The following is a 16,428-nucleotide window of genomic DNA, read 5'->3' on the forward strand; positions in this document are numbered from 1 at the left end:
TTTGGTTTATATTTTTCAATAGCATCTATTAGCTCTCCAAATCTGCATAATGTTTGATCAGTAGCACTTCTAGAAGATCAAAGGATAGGAATTTAAAAGAATCAGGGAATGAATGTGAACGCTGTGAGTTTGGGACTCGTGATGCACCCCCAGGTCAAGGAATAGTTGTATATGCTGAAGAATACTGGGCCGTTAACCTTTCACTCATGTATGGAAGGAGCTGAATTGCTAACATTATTGATTTTGTAAACATCTAAGAAACGTTCTAGATCCCAGCCTGCTCACCTGTCCCCTACCTTTGCTTGGCTGCTCCTTGCCATTCATGCCACACAAGTCCTGGCTGAAAGACTTTCTCTCTGTCCAGTCTAAACCCTTTTGGATTACCTCCTTTTAATTTTTTTGGTACTGAAGGAACTACCTCTGAGCCATACTCTGAGCCCCACTTTATTTTTTATTTTGAAACTGGGTCTCACTAAGTTGCTAAAGGACCTCACCAAGTTGTTGAGACTGACTTTGAACCTGTGCTCCTCTGGTCTCAGCCTCTGGAGTACTGGGATGGCAGGTGTGTACCACCACACTCAGCTCTAGTTACTTTATTTTAATCACCTAGTAATTATCTGGTGGCTTACCAGAAAATTACAGAATTATTATTATATATTTGCCTGTTGTCTTATTCCTTTTTAGTCTGTTCCATTCCAGCTAATATTTAAGTTCTTTGTGTTGTTCACCATAGAGTCTGCGTATGTATATAGATTAGTAGAACTTGGTAAATATTTGTTGACTGAATATATGTATGACTCAGTGGTTTTCAGAGAAGATTTATTCTCCTCGAAGTATTATAAAATTGTTTGGATAGAAGTAGGAATTATAATCTAGTAATTTTAATACTTATATTAATTCTATACTAAGAAATCTGTTCTAGTATCTCATAGTTTTAAGAATACTTTCCCTTGGTTTATTAGCATACATTGTGATAAAATATCTTTTGTGGTCTTTGTACAATAGAGAAATGCCATAAAGATGAATTAAGCGTGGTAGGCCTTGTTGGCACGTGGAGCAGACAGATTATCATGAATCGGTGGTGTTAAAGGAGAACTGAAACTGTTGACCATCAGTTCATGTACACTGCCATCAGAAATTTTCGTAGCTGTGAATGTAGGATTGTGGATACCTGCCTTTGTCTGTGAAAATATTGTTTTAAATACACCAAGTAACAGGCCTTGAGCCAATATAACAAAGCGAAAGACTAAATAATAATAATATGGCTACCATGGTTTAACTTTACTACCTCTGATTTCTATTATGTCTTCTTCAATAACAACCAAGTATTTATTGAAGTTGCAAAATTTTTCCTCAAGAACTTATATCAACCTAAAACGTGTGTGAGTGTAATGAATGTATGTGTTCTGATTAGAGAAATTAAAAAGCACAAACTTTAGGATAGCTCTTCTAATCCCAGCCTGGCTGTGTGACCTTTGTCAGCTTACCCAACAATTATGAGCACTACTTACATCATTTCTCTCAGGGGAATAGCAATACTTTCTCATATAACTGTCGTGAAGGTTCAGTAAACAAAAGTAAACTTTAACCCAGTGCGCCCTCACTGATAGTTATTTTATTGTCAGTGGAATGCCAACTATTACAAAACAGCTAAAAATAAAATATATCATCACAAAGTCAGAAATACCATCAGGTAAAACACCAGATATCCAGGAGTTTAAATCTCTAAACCACTAACTGTAATGTTGCTCTTTTTAGTGATTCTTATTATTTCTTCCCTGCAGTTTTCTAATCACGTCTTTCTATTCAGTATTATCAAAACTGTCTTGTGGGATAACACATATTTATTTGAACCACAGTGGTTTGTGTTGCCACACTTGAAAATTTGCTGACGCGATCAATCTGAGCTTCTACTTTTGAAAAGGAGTAAGAGCTAGCAGTTGGGTAGTTGCATCCTGCCTGGTGGAGGTCCGGCCACAGCTGAGTACCAGCTCCCCTCTGTACAGGAGCCGGTACTCTAGTCCTGTGTAGTCTCTTCCTCACCTTGATATCATTATATTGCCTCCCCGGTACCATAGATATTTGAGTTATAATTGTTGGTTTGATTTTTGTCTGATGAACTGGTATTTATACTTGATGTTTTGACTAATTCGTGAGATGTTTACAGTTTTAACAAGGGGATCGATTGGGAAGAAGACTTGAGAGAATTTTCTGGAGCTGCTGCTGATAGTCTACAACTGAATTGGGATTTGGGGTGCATAGATGTATGCATGTGGCAGAATTCATTAAAAGGTAGTTGAGCATGATGGTGTGCACCTGTAATCCTAGTACTTGAGAGGCTAGGACAGAAAGGTCTCAGGTTTGAGGCCAGCCTCAACAACTCAGAGAGAACCTACCTCAAAATAATAAAAAATAGGGCCGAGGGTGAAGCTTGGAGCCTCGGGGTTTAATCTCCAGGACTCCCGAACTTCATTAAAGGTAAACTAAACATTTATGCAGTTCATTTTCTATCAATTGTATCTGGAAAAAATCTACAATCAAATATTGAGGTCAAGCTAATAAATGCGCAGGGAAGTATGTAGAGGTGAAAGATGCTGCTGTCTGTCTCTCTCCTGTGTGTTCTTTAAAATGTACCAAGAAATAAGCTGGAAAAAGGAAGAAGATGAATGAGTACATGATGATAAGCAATACATTGACCATAGGAGAAAGTTCATTGCAAATACAGTTGATGGTTTTATTGGTGTTAAAATGTATACTTCTTTTAACTTATCTATATATTTTCCGTAATTAAAGTACAAGGAATATATTCTATACATATAAAATACATATAATTATCTTCATTCATATTGTAATATACATCTATAATACATATTCCTTATACTTTAGTTATGGGAAATTTCAAATTTTGTATACAAGTATGTAGCCAGGCGTGGTGGCGCACGCTTGAAATCCCCGCGCTTGGGGGGCGGAGACAGGAGGATCGCGCGGGTTCGAAGCCAGCCTCAGCTACTTAGTGAGGCTCTCAGCAACTTAGTGAGACCCTGTCTCCAAATAAAATATAAAAAAAAGGTCTGGGAGTATAGCCCGGAGGTAGAAAACCTCTGGGTTCCACCCCCAGTACCACCACCAAAAAAAAAAAAAAAAAAAAAAATGTATATATATATATATATCACACACACACACACACACACACACACACACACACATATACATATACACACACAAGTTTGTATATGAGAATAACCCTAAATATTGTACTCCTGGGAATCTATCTTATAAGTTAGTTTTAGGGGCTAGGGATGTAACTCAGTGTTAGAAAACTGGCGTAGTATGCATGAGGTTCTGTGTTTCATCCCAAAAGAAGAGAAAAGAAATAAAACCTTTAATCTATAACAAAATAAACAAATGCACTTATTAAGTTCACTTCTAGGATTTCAAAGTAGTAGTGATGCTACAAGGAAAAAAAATTAAGTCGGGGACACAGGGGAAGGGACCGAGCAGGGAAGGCCTACTAGCTTGTGGGTTCGAGTGACTGCTGACGTCTCCCTCAAGGAGAATCATGTACACTGGCAGGTCTGGAAAGGGGACTCTGTGCATCCATCTCTTGTTGCATATAAAGAGAGCGAGAATTAAGTGAATTCGGAGGTGTGTCTTTAACAGGCAAGCTGGAGACAGGCTCCCCGCCGACCTCGCTCCAGTTCTTGGCTCCTAAGGTTGGATCTATTTCCTCTATCATTTCTCTCTGAGGAAAATGTGCATAACAGAATGGCACATATTAGATACTGTATGTGAAAACGTCTTGTGCGTTTTATGTAGGAGGTAAAAACAATTATTGGATTTGTTAGGTGACTGATTCTCAGCTAAGTGAGTTTCAGGTAGGGTTAGCAGCATGGCTCGTGTTCCTTATAGAAGAGGCCTCTGGGAGCGGAAAAGAATTATCTATACCTGGTGTGATGCTTTCTAGCCTCTTGAAGGTGCTCAAAAATGTTTATTACATGATGAATCATGTGTATTAATTAAACTTCAAGGGCTTTTAAATTAATTTTCTAGTGTCCATTATGGACTTGGGACAGTGCACTTACCCATCGTTAGACACTGTAACTGCTGTGCCTGGGTTTTTGCATGTCTCATTTAAAGATAAGAGGAACTTAATTGTGCAGCACATACACACTATCTTTCTTGATGTGGCGGCCAGGTCCAAAACATACATCTGCCATAAGATGTGCAGAAGCACAAGCCACAATCAGGCAAGCGTCTACCACCCTGAACAAGAGCCAGAGATGAACGCCACAGGTGGGTGGTGAGTACCCGGCCTTGTATGTAGTGCACTCTTTAAACGGGTACAGGAACACTGTCCTGTGGAGGGGGGGGCACGAGTGGTTCAGAGGAAATTAATCTCCAAAAATTCATCTTCATTCTGTACTTCTCCCTAAAATGGTTCTCCCTGTGAGCGCACTCGCTCAAGCCTTGAGGCTGTTTCTCCTTCTCTACCTCTGCTTACCAGTTGCCTCCTGCCAAGAAGGAAGGAAGGGAGGGAGGGAAGAAGGAAGGTGAGAAGGAAGAAAGGAAGGAAGGGAAGAAGGAAGGAAGGGAAGAAGGAAAGAAGGAGAAAGGAAGGAAGGGAGGGAGGGAGGGAAGAAGGAAGTGAAGAAGGAAGGAAGGAAGGAAGGAAGGAAGGAAGGAAGGAAGGGGAAAAGGAAGGAAGGAAGAAGAAAGGAAGGAAGGGAGGGAAGAAGGAAGAGAAGAAGGAAGAAAGGAAGGGAAGGAAGGAAGGGAGGAAAAAGGAAGGGAAGAAGGAAGGAAGGAGAAAGGAAGGAAGGGAGGGGAGGGAAGAAGGAAGTGAAGAAGGAAGGAAGAAAGGGGAGAAGGAAGGAAGGAGAAAGGAAGGAAGGGAGGGAGGGAAGAAGGAAGGAAGAAGGGAAGGAAGGAGAAAGGAAGGAGGAAGGGAGGGAGGGAAGAAGGAAGGAAGGAGGAAGGAAGGAAGGGAGTGAGGGAAGAAGGAAACAAAGAAGGAAGAAAGGAAGGAAGGGGAAAAGGAAGGAAGGAAGGAGAAAGGAAGGGAGGGAGGGAAGAAGGAAGAGAAGAAGGAAGAAAGGAAGGGAAGAAGGAAGGAAGGGAGGAAAAAGGAAGGGAAGAAGGAAGGAAGGAAGGAGAAAGGAAGGAAGGGAGGGGAGGGAAGAAGGAAGTGAAGAATGAAGAAAGGAAGGGAAGAAGGAAGGATGGAAGGAGAAAGGAAGGAAGGAAAACAGGGAGGAAGGAAGGGAGAGAGAGATATAACTCTCACCCACAGCCTTATTTTATATCTTACAAAGGTGTGAAACCCTCTAGGGTGTGGAGAAAGCAAACAGTGAATCAATTCCACATGCTGGTTTGTGGAGAAGTTTCTTTTAGTGAGGGATACTGTCACTTTTCAATATTACTTTAAAGGATAGTGAAGAAAATCAAAGTTGAGCCCCATTCCTTTTGAGTATTTTGAATTTTCCAAAGCAGTTTGACATTCATCTGGTAACTAGTTTCATCCTTAATTTTTTAAAAATGAATTTATTATTGCAAGATAGAAATATAGAAGTTTACAGCCTTATACTATCCCGAGATAGTATAGGGGGGTGGCTCAAAACAAAGTCACCCTCATCCTTAATTTTTCGCCACTGTGTTTTTCAAACCTGTGCTTACTCTGCTGCCAGTGCGGGAGAGCGGGGCATGTTTAATTCTCTCCTTAAACATCAACCTGCTCTGATGTCCATGTGAGCCAGCATTGCCTTTGAAACAGAAAAGCAAGCATGCTAGTTGTTCTTAAATTTTTCCTGGTACAAATCCCACCGTTTGCTGTTCATTTCACTTTTGAAAGTGGATTCTGTGTCAAATCCTACACCCCTTTTATAACAATGCAAGGAACACAGAGATAAAATCCACTGGACTTTACAGATGATTTGACTAAAATACATGAATTCCATCCACTATGCAAAATATGCTTCTAGAGAGGCAGAGAGACAGACTCCTGGTTACACAATGCCGGTAATGGAGAACTTCGGGGGAGCCTCATGTGGGCTGTCGGTGACGGTGCTCAGCTTTGAATAAAATCTCGGCTTTGAATAAAATGGCATTCTGTCCTCTTTGAGGAGCAATCAAAAGTTAGGAACAAAGATTTAAAAGTAAATTTAGACTGAAATGCCTCGATCTCTGTAATTTAAGCAATTTACTTGGCTTTCTCATTCTTAAAAATGATGAGCTTCAAGACTGAAGTACCATTCTGTCCTGTTTAGCGCCAGCGAAGGTACAAGATTGTTCTCCCTCTCCTTGGGGTAAGCTGCAGAAATTTCAGCTAGAGAAGAGATTGGTCAGCTCCCAAGGTGCGGTGATTTTTTTTTTTTTTTAACCAAAGCATCCTATCAGAGTCACAACAGGGAATAATTGACAGATTCCTCATCCAGGGGACAGGTTCAGTAGGCCCAGGATATGGGGCACAATCATCAATGTGTTTAAAAGTTCCTTGACTGATTCTGGTACATGCCCTCACACAGAGGGAATCACTGTGATAAAAGACCTTTATCTCGGGACTGACCCTGAAAGTATTTCTGAAAATCAAACCATGAATATGCAGTCTTCCTTTGTTCAGGTATCTGTCTGTTACTTACACCATGGTGTATTCATTCACCATGGCTGCTATAACAGAAAAGCCACAGCCTTGGGGTCTAAAAACAATAGAAGTTCATTGTCTCGTGAATTTGGAAATCAGAGTCCTGGGATCAAGGTGTTGACAGGGATCTTCACGTCCCCAAGGACCGTCTGTTCCTGGCTCTTTCCAACATCTGGTCTTCAGTGAACCTTGGCTCCGATGGCTTCTTGCTTTTTGTGTGTCTCCTTATTGCCATCTTCTTCTAATCACTCTCTGTTGCCATTTTATAAAGATGCTTGAGACTGTGGGGTTATACTTATATAGGGCCGCCCTGATCGTTCTCTTCCTCTCAAGTTCTTTAACTTAATCTGATCTTAATAAAGTTTTTGTCAAATAGATTAACACTCAGAAGTTCCAGGGGTTCAGACCTGGGCATCTTCGTGGGGCTCTTCCATCTTTGTGAGGTTCGTTCCAATTCCACAGCAGGTCATGGACCCACTGTACACGCATCTCTGTGGGTAACTTGGTACCTTAATCTACTTGCCCCCAAGTGCCTGGCCATAGGGAATTACACAGCCTTCTGGGACAGCTTTTCCCCTTAAGCCTTTCCCTCTTGGGCTAGGTCAGCTAACTTATGTCTCTCTGTGTGACAGGTTATTTTCCTGAGCTGCAGGCCAGATCTCTAATTGTAGTCACTCACATGGAAACCCCTTTGGGTCAGAAGTAGACTGAGAGTGTAGGATCGCTGAAGCAAGCTCGTCATCCTCAGCAACAAAAGCACTTGGTGCATGTGTCCTAGCAACCGTGGCTCTTGCTTAAAGCACATCTTTTAAGAATAGAATCTTATGGCGAGCAGCATTATTTGAATCAACTCTAAAAGAGGCACAAGCTGGAGTTGCCTTTGGAGATGCCTTGACTTTGGCCAGGAATGTACAGGGCTGTGATGGGTGGTCTTAGGAGGAGAGGCTGCAGTTAGCTGATAGTAAGCATAAAGAGGGGGTGCTGGGGAGGAAGCTCGGTGGTAGAGCACATGCTTGGCATGCTATTGGCCTCCTGTGTTCCAGCCACGGCACCAAAAAGAAAGAAAAAGGAAAAAAAAAAGAAGAAGGAACGTTTCTGATTCCAAGTTTGTGGAAAACAGCTACAGGCTTCATTTTTCTCTTCTAGGTCTGGAGTATTCCTTTCATGGTCGCGAGCCCCTTTCAGCATTGAGATTTCATTGCGTTATTTCTTCCTTTCCCTTCAGAAAAGAGAAGAGAATAGATAAGGGTGCACATGCATTTTAGGAAGGTACAAGGGCCTGAAAGAGGTCCTGCTGAGGTTAGAGGTGATGTCCAGTGGCGTCAGTTCGTGTTGTTTAAGTTTTTCTACTTGTGCTCGGTCAGTCATACACAAGCCAGGAAGGCTCCCTAGCCCAGGAGGGTTGTGCCGGTCACCAGAGCAGCGCTACTGCCCCGAAACAGATGCCCCGGCAGCCTTGGCTTCAGGGATGGACCTGAAGGATTCAATTAGATTCGCTTAGCACGAGGAGTGGCTCATGGGAGCACAGGAGGCCTTAACCCACCACAACCCTGAGAGTCGCCGCCTGGGATTTGTAGCTGGAAGAAAGAACCGTGTTTTTTTCTTGTTTAGAGACATGAGAGTATGAATAGGTGTTTCTTGTGAAGAAGGGGAAACAGGAATAGAGATGTTTGGGGTAGAAAGAGAAGTTGAAAGGAGAGAGGGAGAGTTTTAAATTCCCGAGGCCAGCTCCATTCTTATGGTTTTTGGTTTTTTTTTTTATGATTTGACTACATAAACGTTTAAACCCCCTTTACCCGTAAAGTCAAGTTTACATATCTGATATTTGAAACTAAAGGAACTCATAATTCATACCTGGAATATTACCGTGGAGAAGTCAGAGTGGGATTAATCAAGAGTTTACAGGTTGTCCCCCTGCCAAGTACAACAGAAAGACAATAGAACAAAAAAAGTTGAAGATGCAAATTGAGTATCCATCATCTGAAATGTGCAGGACACAAAATATTTGAGATTTCATATCTTTTCCGATTTTGAAATATTTGCATATAAATGAGATTTCTTGGGGATGGGGCTCAAGTCTAAACATGAAATTTATGTTTTATGTACACCTAAAATACATAGCCTAGAGATAAATACATATAGCATTATAAATACTGTATAAACTTAGCTTATATATTTATAAAATACTAATACATTAGCACCGGGTTTGATGGCGCACGCTTGTAATCCCCACGCTTGAGAGGCGGAGACAGACAGGAGGATCGAGCAGGTTCGAAGCCAGCCACGCTGGCTTAAGAGACCCTGTTGCCAAATAAAAAAGTATAAAATTAGGTCTGGGAGTGTAGCCTGGAAGTAGAAGGGTTTCCAAGAACCCCAGTACCACCAAAAAATAAATAAATAAAAAATAAAAATAAATAAAATGCTAATACCTTAGTATTTTAAGTACCGTATGAACCTAGTTTGAAACTCAGTATCATGGCATGGAACTTTGCATTTGAAATATCATATTGGTGCTCGTCATGTTTCTAACTTTGGAGCATTTGGGATTCTGGATTTTCAGATTAGGGATGCTCAATCTGTATTAACAAAATGAGCTAAAGCGATGGACCATTTAATATATAATGTGAATAGGCTGCACAGAACAGGGAGTAATGACAATTGGAAGAGATAAAGAGGAATCAAGGGAATTCAATTTTTAACTGGGCTAAGTAGGTAAAAGGCTGGAATCTGCGGTGAGAGCATATAAGTGTTAGATGCCTTTGCAAAGCAAAGAAAAATAACAGATGATCACAAAGCGTTACAAAGAGTCAGGAAAAAAATTCTTTTGTACTTTTGTGATTGAAAAGGGTATGGGCTAGGTCAAGAACTTAACCTATCATATGACAAGTCTGTTGAATATGATGAGATACTCTATTAGTAGATTTTTGTTGTGAGATACCTGGTTGATTGAGTAACAAGAAATTTTAAATGTACAGCTCTATTTCTCTTTAAGCAAGTATTCTCTAGGGCAAAACAATTTGGGGGAAAAATGATGCAGGGCAGAAATGAATGTATTAGAAAATTTCTAGATGCTTATATATCACGTTCAAACTATCTACTTTACGAACAGATTAAAAAATCTTTGCCCTGTTGTGAATGATTCTGGGTATTATTGAGTATGATAGTATATACAGGACCTTTAGTGACCTTTCTCTTTTCAGCTGCAGTTTCTCAGCCCACTATTACCTGTGGGTTCAAGAGGGTTCAAACAAGTAATAGAATCCATGTAAAAGGCATTTATCCAGCAGTGTCTCCCGAGACCCTCAGCACTCCCTTAAGTGTCCGTTATCTTCCTGAGACATTTGCTGCATCACAGGTTGTTGGAGTTTCTTGGTACATATGAGTTCTACAAAAAGAATAACCAATTTGTCCTTTATCCCTTAACTTAATTCTTTTTTATTCTTAATATATTTTTATTAGTGCATTGTGGTCTCATTTCATAGTGTAGTTCAGAGTGATCAGACAGACATGCACGCAGTACTTGGCGAGCTTTCTGGCTTCCCCCACCCCTTCCCCTTCCCTATACATGATACTGAGATTGGCATTGATAATTTCACGTATTTACTTATTGTCAGTGGAAGTATTTCTTTCATTAATTTCCACCCCCCACACTAACCTCCCCAAGACCACCTTCCTGGCTCCACTGGATTTTCTTTTTTATTATCTAAAGGCCCTCTTGTGTGTCCCCATTGCTCGCTAGCTTCTGAGTATAAAACATGTGACTCTTCACTTTTGTAACTGGCTAATCTCACTGAACATAATGTTCTCCAGGTCCATCCATTTCCCTGCAAATGACATAATTTTGTCCTTTTTACTGCTGAATAGAATTCTATTGTGTGTAAATCCCATACTTTTCTAATCCTTCTGTTGATGGACATCTAGGTTGGTTTTATGAGCTGGCTATTGTGAATTGTGTTGCTCTAAACATGGATATGTACATATCTCTATAATATTTTTATTTCAGTTCCTTTGGAAAGATACCCAGGAGTAATATAGCTGACACAGGCTTTACCGTGTCTTAAGGACAAAATATATCCTAATTTGTATTCAATATCCTAATTACTCAGTAGTTAAACTGACTCTTAAAACTACATGGGAGAACTTCCCCATAGTCTGTCAAAATAGTGTTTAAGCATGCACATATTGAATCTTAAATAACATAAAATCTATAACTTCAATGCATTTGTACTAAATTTGAAGTTTTTTGATGAAAAGGCGATTCACCATCAGCATGCGGTCTTTCCATTTACATACATGTAGACACTTGAATCAGACATAGGAAGAGGCAGAAAATTAAAATAAAAGCATTTCTGCCTATACTCTGCTGTTTGAACAGCTTTCTGAAATCTGCCCTTCCTCAGTGTGAAAGTTGACGAGTTAGATGCTGGCTGATCTCCATCTATGCTTTCTCAAAGTAAATAGAGTCATTATGAAGCCTTCAAGCTCCACTAGGCCCAAGATCTTTAAAGAACAATACTCCAACATAATCATTATACTATGATACATATGGTTATTCTTTTGTTTAATACAACTTTCTTTTGTGATTTTATGTTTTAGAAACACATTAGTTTCATCTCTGAAACATCTCATTCAAAATCAAAGTCATTTTCCTTGGTAGTATAATGGAATTCATTGATTATGGGGCCTTCTACTCAGTGCTTGAGCTGGGAAAATCGGGGAGGTGTTCTTATGCTGACTTGACTGTTCCCTTTACTGTGACTGTGGGCCTAAAGAAACTGTTTTGTCTTCCCCACCACCACCACACCTACTCATCCCATAACGGAAAAGCAGAACTCTGATGTCTGGACAGTAGACTGCTCAAGTCATTGGCATAAAAACTCTTAAGCTCTGCCAAGATGCTCTTCTACCTCTGTCTCTGGTCCCCTTCCATGCATTATACTCATTAAATTTCCTAAGAAAGCAGTTACATTTCTCCCATTATCAAAAAAGGGTTCAATGCCATCAATCAGTGTCCAAATTAATGAATCCACAGACCATGTTTTGAATGCAATAGAATGTGCAGTCTGATTTTAATCATACCCTAATTTGATGAAAATAGTGATGAAATATACTAGTCAGTACTGTGTCTTCTTTACACAAGACTTTTTCTACCTTGTGAAAGAACTTTTTTGCATGAAACTGCTCATTGTATTCTCATATGTACATGGATATGTACATATCTCTATAATATTTTGATTTCAATTTAATTATTATTTTCAAAGCCAAGGTCCCCTACGAGAGCTTCAGGCCCACCCTGTTATGATGGTCGGATTGGGAAGGAGTTGCATGTACTCATTCCAGCTTTGCTTTGGTCATTTGCTGAGTTCAGAGTATGCAAAAGAATGAAAGAAATAATCCAGTCTGTCTTTCTTTGCAGGCGCTGTACAACTCAATCAAGAATGAGAAGCTTGAATGGGCAGCGTGAGTATGCTGGATACCAGCCTTTTAATAATGATCTCTTTTTTTCTTAGTCTTTTTGCCTCAGAGGTGATTTTAGAGAAGGATTAAATATGCATTGCCAGTTCTCATTTTATACCAAGTGTCTTACCTTGTGGGTTTTTTCCCTCTTGGTACCCATACTGCTCCTATTCTGCTTTTAATCTGGTGCCTTGCCTACAGGCAATTAATTATATTTTAATGTGTCCTTTAAAAACAGTATTCTAAAAGAGAACATGATAAAATTATATTCATTTTACATGATGTTGATACCACCACTGAGTTTTGTCCTTCATATCATTCGTAGACCAAGGCTTTTCAGTCCTGTTCCCTGTGATGCTAACCATCTGAGGACATTGATAGATGTTAACCACAAAAAGAAAAAGGGGGGTGCTGTGCATAGATAAGCTTGAGAAATAGGGGGTTAAATGAAGCTAAAAAATGTTAACTCCAAACGTGCTAGGAGCTTATACCATTGTATGTTATCAGTTACCTCTAGAGGAAGTTAATAAAAGTGAAATAATTATAAATGCATATATACATGCACATGCATACATACACACATACTCATGATATACATATACATATACATGTACATGTACATATACATATACATATATTGAGGAATATAATATTTGAGGATTATTTATAAAATAAGTAAATATAGTTCCTGAGAACCTGTTTTGTAAATCTAGATTTTTTAACATATTAAATTTGTTTTTATGAGTATTATTAATATAGTTAGCGTAGTTAGAATTTCATATAAGCTTTAACTGAATCCTATGTGGTGGGGCAGGGAGCTTTGGGGGGCAGTCTACTTAAAAACCTAGATTGTTCTGTGGACTTTCTTGTCAGGTCAGCAGAACATCTTGTTGCAGAGTCCAGATGTGGGTTGAATTCCAGCTCTGTGGATTCATTGCCCAAATTGATTTCTAGGCCTCAATTTCCCATTCAGTATCATGGAACAGTTATCAAATCTCCTGTAACCAACAGGATGGCCCTGCGAAAGGTTCTAAAACACTAAAAATAAAACAAGTTATTCTATAACTGATGCCTAATGCTATAGCTTTTAAAGCCACGGTTTCTACTTTTTAAAATCTCTTTCCTTTATCTTTGATTCTTTCCTTTTTTATCCTGCATTCATATGCTTACGCATATATTGAATTTTTATGCTTTATAAAGAGTAGAATAAGGCAGCAGGGTAGTTTATCATGTAATTAACATTCTTCACCTATAAAATGATCACAAATATCCTTTATAGCCCTAATGTTCTGAATTTTATTATCCATAAAAGTTCCTACACTGAAGTCCTGTGGAAAGAGTGCTGCTGTGTCAAAGGGTTCAACAGGGAGTATTCAAGGGCTCATATAAGTCTTAGAATGAATTCTGAGATAAACAAAGTTCAGTAGATTTATCTGTTACTGACTTATTCAGCTTTTAATAATCTGCTGTACATTTTAAATGTTTACAGGAGATCAGGGGCCAGCACTTCAGCTTTTTAAATCACTGAGCTCTGCTTTGATTACAACACACTTTTAAAACACCTATTAAAACTATTGGTCTCTAGACATATTTTAGAAAACACTGTTGTGACCTGTTAATCTGTTACCTAAATGGCTCCAAACAGTCCTCTCCTCTCTCTCCTCTCCTCTCCTCTCCTCTCCTCTCCTCTCCTCTCCTCTCCTCTGCTCTCCTCTGCTCTGCTCTGCTCTGCTCTCCTCTGCTCTGCTCTGCTCTGCTCTCCTCTGCTCTGCTCTCCTCTCCTCTCCTCTGCTCTCCTCTGCTCTGCTCTGCTCTCCTCTGCTCTCCTCTCCTCTGCTCTGCTCTGCTCTGCTCTGCTCTGCTCTGCTCTGCTCTCCTCTGCTCTCCTCTCCTTTCATCTGCTCTCCTCTCCTCTCCTCTCCTCTGCTCTCCTCTCCTCTCCTCTGCTCTCCTCTCCTCTCCTCTGCTCTCCTCTCCTCTGCTCTGCTCTCCTCTCCTCTCCTCTCTTCTGCTCTCCTCTCCTCTGCTCTCCTCCTGTTATATAAACTTTATTTTGCTTTCAGGCATTCATACCTTTTGCCTCCTACACAATGCCTCTATCCTTGGTCTGTTTCCTTTAACCCTTTTGAAGCATCTCTGTTCTATAAAATTTCAATTAGACCCTGCGCATTCTGCCCGTCACCTGTTTTATTCTACCATGTGGTCTTCACACCATCTTCATTTCAACCTGGCCATGATTCATTACAGTCCCCCGTGTGTCCCATGGCTTCCAGTGGTCACCTGTCCCCACATCCTTGTAGCCCAGTGTATATAACACTTGACCCTTGAAGTCTATTTTGATCTTGCCAAAGAGAAACCATCTCAGACCTTAAACATCCATTGTACTTTATCCAACGATACCACCAGTTTCTACTCCCCATTATGATTATTTACCGTAAGGTATCATTAGACTATAACCTCTTTAAGGAAATGATGCATGTCTAGATTTTCCCCTCTGCCTCCGTTTTGCTTAACGTAGTACCTACAGTCTGTAGAAATGGCTGTTCTTGGTAGAGTGTGTGCTTAGAATGCAAAGGCTCTGGGTTCAATCCCCAGCATAGGGCAGGTGGGATTGGGGGAAGAAGGGAAATAAAGGCTTTAGAAAGCATGTTAATGCTACTCAAGAAGTGGCATCTTGAAAAATAAGTCTACAATTGTATACATTAGGAAAGTTACAGAAAAGATCCTGCTGCTGCAAAAATATATAGAATAAAATATACTTACAAGAGTAATATCTTGATGCTGCTTTTAGAACCGTAAGAGAAAGTGAACTATAAAAATTATGGAATTTCATAACTAGAGGAATCTTAGAGGTTTTAATTCATTGGTTTTCTAACTGGGTTTTATGATGTCCTAGAATTTTAGGAAGATGTCTTAGGGTCCTCCCTGGTAGTATGAATGAGGCGGAAGGAAGAAGAGGATGGGGACCTTAGTTCTGCCTCCCATAAGCATAATGGACCAAAGAAGCTTCTCTCCTTTAAAAAAAAATAAAATAAAATAAAAAATATATACACACACACACACACACACACACACACACACACACACACACACACTTAAGCTGGGCATGGTGGTGCATGCTTTGTAATCCCAGTACTTGGGAGGCTGAGACAGGAGGAATATGCAGGTTCAAAGCCAGCCTCAGCTACTTAGTGAGGCTCTCAGCAACTTAATGAGACCCTGTTTTCAAGTATAAAATATGAAATAGGTCAGGGGTATAGCCCAGAGGTAGAAGGCCCCTGGGTTCCATCTCCAGATCCCCAGTACCCACACACACACGATACACACAATACACACACACACACACACACACACACACACACACACACTCACTCTTTCTCTCTCTCTCTCAAGGTTTCATTTAATATTTATTTATGTATTTATTTATTTATGTATTGGCACTAGGGATTGAACCCAGGGGATTTGTACCTCCAAGCTACACATCCCCAGCCCTATTTTTATTTTTTATTTTGAAACAGGGTGTTACTAAGTTGTAGAGCACCACACTAAGTAGCTGAGGCTGGCTACAAACCTACGATCCTCCTGTCTCAGCCTCCCAAGTACTGGGATTACAAGCATGAATCACATCTGAATTTTTGAGAAAAAAAATTCTTTTGGAAAGTCCTGATCTAGTCCAATGGCCTCGTTTTTATAGATGAGGAGAAGTGAGATGGAAAAGCATTCATCAGCGAGTCCAAAGACATACAACTAGTCCTCACAAAGCCAAGATGTGTTTCCTGGTGTCCCCATGGCGACACCATCACCTGGCTTCTCTGTGGCCACCGAGTCTTACAAAGTCTTCAGAGAGTAGTGATCATGTCGTACAATTAAGAGAACTTCTCCCCAGACAAGTTAGGTAGTGAGGATCATCCGTTGATCTGTTCCATGTCCTTAAGCCGCTTTCCCCGAGCCAGGCCCAGTGCTTTGCCTAGATAAGAATGTGAATTAGGTGTAGACAGAGCTGTGCCTCCTGAGAACACAACATGGAGGGAGGGGAGAACAGCACAGAGACAAAAATATCAAAGTTGTAGTGAAGAGCGCCGTGAGTCAGGCTGGCTAGTGAGAGGTCCCAGCCACGTCTGGCAGGACAGTCGCCACCCTCCCCCTAGCGTCTTCTCTGTTCTGTTATTCATTATGCATTGCTCACTGTTTCCTGAGCTGCTTTGTACTGGGCAGGATGCTGGGAATTGGGGCTAAACCAGAGTAGAGAGCACCGAGTCATTTTCGTTGGACTTAAGATAATTTATGGTCTAAATTATTTAAAACACAAAATAAGGAGTAATTAATCTTTCTGG

The 16,428-nt window shown here is 40.3% G+C and overlaps 1 protein-coding gene across 4 annotated transcripts in view; it reads left to right on the forward strand.

Annotated features, from left to right (window-relative positions):
* The window catches only part of PSD3 (pleckstrin and Sec7 domain containing 3), a gene marked incomplete at both ends in the record, with an annotated part of 521,001 nt that overhangs the window by 394,699 nt on the left and 109,874 nt on the right, over nucleotides 1-16,428 (forward strand). For all 4 annotated transcript variants that reach the window (XM_080710180.1, XM_080710181.1, XM_080710182.1 and 1 more), the window contains one exon: nucleotides 12,054-12,097. In XM_080710180.1, coding sequence (XP_080566306.1) covers nucleotides 12,054-12,097 — 44 coding nt within the window. The remainder of the gene's footprint in view (nucleotides 1-12,053; nucleotides 12,098-16,428) is intronic.

Source organism: Muscardinus avellanarius (genome assembly GCF_963383645.1).
Source record: "Muscardinus avellanarius genome assembly, chromosome: 14".
Lineage (NCBI taxonomy): Eukaryota > Metazoa > Chordata > Mammalia > Rodentia > Gliridae > Muscardinus > Muscardinus avellanarius.